At 38.5% G+C, this 8,143-nt stretch overlaps 1 protein-coding gene across 1 annotated transcript; it reads left to right on the plus strand.

Moving 5' to 3' along the window:
- The first annotated feature begins 6,993 nt into the window (after positions 1–6,993).
- LOC121986969 lies at positions 6,994–7,470 on the plus strand. Its single transcript, XM_042540891.1, has one exon. The coding sequence runs from the start codon at positions 6,994–6,996 to the stop codon at positions 7,468–7,470; it is 477 nt and encodes a 158-aa protein (XP_042396825.1).
- The last annotated feature ends 673 nt before the right edge of the window (positions 7,471–8,143 follow it).

Genomic DNA, 8,143 nt, shown 5'->3' on the forward strand with positions numbered 1-8,143 from the left:
ACAAATTGTCAAAGATAGAAATCAACTTAAACCCCATGCTAGAATAAAATGCTTAATTTTTTCCGCATATTTTTACTAACTTAACCAGGTTGTCATTCCATCAAAAAGAGGGAGATTGTTGGTGCGGTTAGTACTAACGGTCTAACTCGGGTTTTGATGAATGATAAATCGGGTTAAGTTAGGTTTGTTGTGATCTAACACTCTGACCGAGTGTGCAGACAAAGTCCAGACAGGTCGACGGGCTGACCGGATGTCTGGCAAGAAGTCCAGCTAGGTCGACAGGCTGACCGGATAGCTAGCGAGAAGTCCAAGCGGGTCGACGGGCTGACCGGACGCTTGGCGAGAAGTCCAGACGAGTCGAAGGGTTGAACGGGCGTCTGGCAGGTGAGTAAAGGTAAGTCACTGGAAGGGAGTGACTGTGAAGACGCGTTCCCGGGAAGGGAACATTAGGCGTCGATCCGGCTTAGATCCATTTCGGATATCTAAGTCAAGATCGTGACTAGATTCCGGTCTTGGAAAGACGAAATCTAAGTCATAATCTTCTTTGTTTAAAGCATAAACTGTGCTAACATCTTATTTTGCAGGATATACATATTGTTTGCCTCGGACTAACTCTTTCTTGCAGATAAAGGAGCTTCTGGAGAAAAAGTAGTCCGGGCGCCCGGAAGGGATCCGGGCGCCCGGGAGGCAAATTCTATCCCTGACGTGCGTCGACACGTGGAGCTCGTTGGTTGGACGGGCTATGTCACACCAGGGCGCCCGGAAGGGATCCGGGGCGCCCCGAGCTTCATATAAAAGAAGGGGCAGGGGTGGAGCTTCAACAACAACTTAGAATCCAAGATCTGTTGCTCTGTGCTCTTGTGATGCCACGAAAAGCTTTCCGACTCAGTGCTGGTTTTATTTTAATTCTATTGTCGGTATTTTCTTTATCTGTCAATTCTTGTACTTAACTCTGTAATATTCGAATTGATAGTGATTGCCCACCGAAAGCGATCAACGACCGCGGGCCTTGGAGTAGGAGTCTACACAGGCTCCGAACCAAGTAAAACCGAACTGTGTTAGCCTTGCCTTCTTACTTTGTCTTTTTTTTTCCCGCTGCGCTTACTCGACGAAAGTTTTAATCGATATTCACCCCCCCTCTATCGACTGCTTACGATCCAACAATAATATATCTGAGGAAATGACCCCGTCTAGCTTCGAATAAGCACTTGCTCTAGTTTAACATGAGCTCATACTTCCGCACAGTATTGAAGGTTTCTTCTATGTTAGAAATTAAATATGTTGATCAGACATATTTAATGCGGATGTCACCCACATATACTTCAACATTTCTTCCAATCTGTTACCGAAATATTTTGTCTATAACTTTTGATCGGTTACTCATGAATTTTTTTAGTCTGAATGACATAACATTATAGCAAAAAATACCATCAGAAGCATTGAAGCTAACCTTCTCCTCTTCATGAGCGAGGGGTATTTGGTGGTATCTGTGATAAGCATCCAGCATATAGATTAACTCACTTCTCATAGTAGAATTTGTAGGTCCCTTGCGATCGGTAAGAGGGGATGAATTGCCCGGCCTGTATAATATAAAACAATAAAACCTTTCTCAACTCGATCGGGCTTAGCACAATTATACACTTAAACAAAAAGGAATAATAGAATTAAAATAAGTACGAGACAAATAAATTTTAAATTTGGTTGGCAATCAGAAGATTGTTACTCCAAGAAAAGTTGACTCCGTAGAAGAATCTCCTTCTCGAACAAAATATCGGAGGCGGAGAAGCCTCGTACATGAAAAATAAGCTCATAAAATAAAAGTAGAAATATAATTGAAGTACAGAGTGTGTTGTTCTGAAGGAGAAGACTAGGACTCTATTTATAACCCACTAGTTGAGTGGTCTAAGCGCTTGGAAAGACTCTAGGTGCCTAGTGTGGATAAAATTTTATCCACATCGCAACAGCTATGTAAATGGGCAAAGATAATTTTTATCTGGTTTGGGCGCTAGGAATAGCTCCGGACACCCAGACCGCCTTTGAATAGGGGCACCTTGCCAAGGCACCCCGACTGGACCAAAAAGGTTCGGGTGCCTGTAGTAGCTCCGGGCACCGCTCACTTGGGTGATTTTGGCCATCCGGAATAGGGCTCACCCGAATCCATTTTTCGGTCTTCTCGAGCAACCTTCCGCTCTGGCTTCTCATCCCTCGGAAATATCGTGCACTTCCTTCTCATTCGCCAGCGTACTCTTCTGCAACGAACCCGTTGACTCTCTCCCGTGTTGTCCTTCTCACTAGGTACGCGTCTCTCGCTCGACTTCCTGTGCTCTTAAATTCCTGCATACTTAGATACAAGACATACAACAGGACCTAACTTGAGTTGGTTGATCGCATCAAAACTATTACTGGGTACTTACAATCTCTCCCTTTTTTATGTGAGCAACCCAAGTTAAGTTAGGGAAAATCAAATATAAATAATAGTAAGAAGAATAAGTATATAAATTACAATTAATAACATTTAATGTAAAAAGAATATATCCTCCCTCTTGACTTAATATCTAGTTCTCCCCTTTTATCCCATTAAAAATAAGGGTAATTATTTGAAAAGAGGTAAGAAATAATTTCTAATGGAAAAATTAATTGACTAACATCCAGAAAATTTTGAAATTTAACTTTTGAAAATCCGAATTTTGGGGATTTATAAAGCTGTTTGGAAGAAATAATTTTGAAAATTATTTTTGATTATTGAAAATTTATATATATATATATATATATATATATATATATATATATATATATATAAAGTAGTGATAAAATATTCACAAAATTATGAAATTTATTTAAGTAGTAATAAATTATTTTCTACATAAAATTATATTTTCAAAAAAAATACTTAAAAATAGTTTCTAAACTTAAAAAATCTTGAAATATTTTCTAAGAATGTAATCGTGTAGGTATTTTTGTAGAATTTTTTTTTCAAAAATTGAATGTTTGAAAATTTTTAATATTAAAAATTAGAATTTGGATAAATAATTTATAGAAAATTTAATAACGATAAAAAATTATGAAAATATTTTTGTGAATAGAAAATATGATAGAGTTTCACATTAAAATAAAATTTTCAAAAATAACTCTGTAAAAAAATTAATTTAAAAAAATAAAAGTTTTGTTAGAAAATTTATAAAAAATAATTCAACTATAAAAAAAAAATTTTAAATTTTTTCTACAAATAGGAAATGAAATTATCTTTCCCCAAAAAAATTAATCTCTAATTAATTTTGAATAGAAATTATACAACACAATTTATTTAGACAATTCTAAATAAAAATAATATTAAATTAAAAGTAAAACATGCATAAAAATTTAATTTAACCACTATTTTGGAAAGTTCCTACTATTGGATTAATTAGAAATTTTTTCAAAACATATTTTGGTGATAATTTTTTAATTTAGCTTTTATTATATAAATACTAATTTAATCCATAATAATTTCTAATTTTTTGAATATGTGAGCATGCATGATTTTTCAAATTTTCTATTTCTATTTTCAATTTTTTCATTTTAAATTTTTATCTTGTCAAAATCATGTAATCAACAAGATGTTGTTAAGGTTATTTTTAATTCCTCATTTTCTTTTTTATATTTTTCATTTTTAATTTCTAATTTACATAAATTTTTAATGTCAGAGGGACCTTCTGCTCAACTTGAAAGGGAGGAATTGTACTAGCTACTTCCTTCTTCCAAATGACTTGAGGTTCTTCTATGTTGATATGTTTACCCGCTTAGCCTAATAGGTTGTCAAAGTCCTTTGGGGGGCTTTCTGGCTAAGGAGTGAAAGAAGTCTCCTTCCAAGAGCCTTTGTGAAAAGGCGCTCACTAGAATATCAAAAGTGGTAGATGGAACATCCATCACCACTTAATCAAACCTTCTTATATAAGTTTTCAAGGACTTCTTAGGTCTTTGCTTAAGAGCGAATAAACTCAAGTTAGTTTTGTGGTACCTTTGGCTACTAGAGAATTGTTGAAGGAAATCTTTTTTGAAGTCTTTGAAGCATGTGACAGAACAAGCAAGGAGCTGATCGAACCATCTTTGGGTCGAACAAGAGAAAGTGGTTAAAACACTCAACATTTAATGCTATCAGTGTACTGCTGTAGCAGGACGACATTCTCGAACTTGCAGGGATGATCTTCAAGATCAGTAGAACCTTTGTACTTTCCGATCAACAGAGGGAAAAATCACTGGGGTAGCTTGTCCTCTAGAATTTCTCATGAGAAGGGAACATCTAGCCACTTGGGCGAAGTTCTGGCGGCGAGAGCCTTGCTGTACTTTAGATCACAGGGCGACGAATCCCTAGTAGAGGACCCTTGAGACCACTAACTCCGATGCAATATTCTATAGGTGCTCGAATTAGGGGCTTGGGAAACTCCACGAGGTGTTTAAGTTTGGACCATCCACTTATCATTGGTGGTCCTTCAGATGATGTGGAAAGCGCAATGGGTTTTTTTTTTGAAGGGGAAGGAATTTTGCTTGCTAATTTTGTGCCAGCATCGATGCTTTTGCCAACACATGCAAATCAAGATCTTCTTGCGACAAAGTGACGATTACTTTTCCAGTATCATCCATCTTCATATTCCAGATCAGGCATAGGAGTTTGTATAGACGACAGCAAATTTAATCCCATTTGGAAGTGGTGGAGAGTGGGCCATCGATGATGTGGAGTGAAAGTTGACTTACTCGAAGAACACCGAGAATTGCCTAGCTATGGAACTCCGGTGATCTCCTGCGTGCAGTCAACAATGAGGAGGGAAAGAAATCATTAGTAAGAAGATCAGGAAGGTGTCATTGGCACAGCTACTCTAACGATCAAGCCAGGAGGTAGTGGTGGCGCAAAAATCAGAAAGCAATGAAGGCAAGTATGTGGATGTGCACGTATACCTACACCAACGAAGGACCCCTTTTATAATGTCCCTCACAATCCCTGCATTTAATGAGAGATTATCTTACTGTCAAACAACGTGTTCCCTTACCATGCTTACATTATATCCAATAGTCACATCACAAGTATGGGGAGGATATGTTGCGTATCTATACACAGATAATATGCTTTGCTTTTCTGACAAGCCTATGTTCTGTATTAATGGTGAGGCAGGCTCACCGGCTGAGAAAACCTATTGCGCTGTCTAACTAGATGATTTGCCTTTCGCAGAAAGTCCACTCTTTTATGAGGCCTAGATGGGCTACAGTGCTATTTACCGAGGAGGGCGCAAAGTTCTAAGGACAACCCAGCAGGCCAATGGGAGACCTTTTACAGCTGGTCCGATCGGCAGAGAGCCAATCAAGAGAGAATTGGGAGCAGAGTCCCACATGGGTCCAGCACAACTAGGAGTGAGGTCCTTAGAGGGTTGTCCGGTCCGTAGGTCCGATCGAGAGAGTATCGGGTAAAGCTCCGAGTGAGTCCGGTTTGAACCGAGAGCGAAGCCCTTAGAGGGTTGTTCAATTGGCAGGGCTGATTGTGAGAGTACAGGGGCAGAGCCCCGAGCGAGTCCGATTCAAACCGTGAGTGGGGCCCTTAGAGGGTTGTCCAATGGATAGGGTCGATCGACAAAGTGCAGGGGCACAACCACGAGCGAGTCCAATTTGAATCGGGAGTAGGATCGATAGAGAAGTTGTCTGATTGCAATCAGGATATATAGATCAGAAGAATGTGGAGAGTTGAACCCCAAATGAATTTATCTAAACTAGAAATGAGACTTATAAAGAATCTGATCGATTAGGAGAGTAAAGCCTTACTAGTCCTATTACTTTCCCTTTTGACCTATCTTGAAACTTTGACCATCATCTATCTCGACTCATTGACCCGTGTACCTCACCGAACCCCTTTCTTATTCACCATATTAGAAAAGATCAAAAAAATCCTCATCCACGATCCACGTGTAACCTATTTCATGCCTCCGTATTAATGAGGATGCAATTAAGTGATAATAGAATACACGAATAAATAAAGCTCCGCTGAGTTAGAAGTCTTGCCCAAAGGTAATGCAACATTGTAAGATTTTTTATCTAGAATAATTTTAATTGTCGGTTAAATAATGAAAATTCTTTTCATTTAGAAAGCAAGACCATAATCTTCTTAAACCATACGTATCGGGGTGGAGTCACCTATAATTCTAATAGATAGTTATCCCATTTTAATTTTTTATAAATACATTTAGAGTATAAAATTATAAAAATATTAAAATTTTATTCTATATAAAAATTAAAAAAAAAATATTTAAAGATTAAAATTATTTTCTATACATCAATTCTTCATCCCTTATATTTCTGCCTGGAACCCTCATCTCCACTCCCCATCCTCCCTAAATTAAAAAGAATAAAATTATTAACTCCATAAAAATTGATATTTATTTATTTTTCTTTCAAAGAGCACATTAACACCTTAGAACCCATAACAAACAATAGAACAGATCTTCCTGACAAATTAATACCCTTTTTTTTTTCTTTTTTTTTTAGTAGAAAATGGAAAACCGCCCGGACCGACTTTGCTTTCGCACGCGCAATCGCCAACTCCACGACACATCCGCCTGCGCAGTTGATCACGAAAGCCACAAACGTTGACTTTGAAACAGGAATCGTTAATATGAATCTTCCAACTCACCGACGAATTTTAATTCCACCACCAACCATGGATTAGATTTTTTTTTCCTTCTCCTTTTTGGCTCTTTCTAGACATTTAGATTTAAAATAACGAAAACCACCGACTTGGAATTCTAACGTTGGTTACGCGTCGGCAGAAGCCAAAAGTCCAACCTTCCCCCATCAGCGAATCTTCCAAGAAACTTAGTTCAACTGATCGGCTTGCGAAGATATGCATGTGTGTATATATATACACACACGCTCATCTCCCAGATCTTCCCATCCAATCCGACGAATAATCCATCGCTTCAGATTAATTCCTATAGGTCTCAACGACGTACGGTAGCTAATCCATTAGAAACAATGGGAAAGGCGGCGGCGGCAGACGGAGGCCGGTGCAGGCGCCACCCGGAGCACAGGCAGTCGGTCGGAGTCTGCCCCTTCTGCCTCACGGAGAAGCTGCAGCGCCACCTCTCTCATCGCTCGTCCACCGCCACCTCCTCTTGCGCAGTCGCCGGCGCTCTATCTTTCTATTCGTCCGCGTATTCCTCCGACGATGACTCCGACGACGCATCTTCCTCTGTTTCATACGAGGACGCTGCGAATCGGCCGCGGGGATCCGGTGGCCGGCAGCTGATGAAGAGTTGGTCGTTGGCCTTCGTGGCCAGAGGCCGTCGGAAGGAGCGGGTGAAGAAAGAGGAGAAGGGGAAGAAGGAGAGGTTTTGGAGGAAGTTGTTTAGTAGCTCGATTGTGAGGAAGAAGAAGAAGAAAGAGGAGCGCTTCGATTTGATGCATTCTCAGACCTACAAGGAGAAGTCTTCTGCAAAGTGGATCTATTAGTTAGTTAATTACTTCTAGCTCCTAGTGAAATATATTGTCAATTATTATTCAATTTATTCATGTATATATAGGGAAAGTGATAGTAATCTTAGCTTACTGTATTCAAAAAGTGTTATAATACTCGAGAAATAAACTCGCTAAAATCTTATTCGAAAAGTTAGCGAGCATAGATTTTGATCATTTTCTTTATCAAAATTCGATATTCAACGTGATAAGTGATTGATTAATTATATTCCTTTAATATATACCAGATTAATTTAAAAATTTATTTAAAAAATTATTAAATTAAATGAATAAATTTGGATATTGGAACTTACTTTTCTTGATTTTCGTCAAATCTAGTCAGCATTTTCAAATTAACTTGAGGCGAGATGTGATCGATTCATAGAGACAATAACATAAATCATAGAGCTAACTAAGGGTTACCTCGATGAGGTCTCTTCAATGTCTAAATTATCACGAGAGCCTCAAAAGAGATTAATCCTATCTGAAAATAGGAGAGTAAAAGGATGGGGATGTGATTACTGTGTTGACTAGATGTAGATCACATCCTGCTCTATAAAACAAGTAACGTCAGTGTCGAGTCAGGAAAGGAGTCTCCACGTTGACTCTTCGACGTTCAAGTCAATCACCGAAACTGTAGAAGAAAGCGGAGCAATAGTAACGCAAGCGC

This window comes from Zingiber officinale, chromosome 5B, assembly GCF_018446385.1.
Source record: "Zingiber officinale cultivar Zhangliang chromosome 5B, Zo_v1.1, whole genome shotgun sequence".
Lineage (NCBI taxonomy): Eukaryota > Viridiplantae > Streptophyta > Magnoliopsida > Zingiberales > Zingiberaceae > Zingiber > Zingiber officinale.

Excerpts from the sequence above, each read along its gene's own strand:
- LOC121986969 (XM_042540891.1), top strand. The coding sequence starts at position 6,994 with ATGGGAAAGGCGGCGGCGGCAGACGGAGGCCGGTGCAGGCGCCACCCG.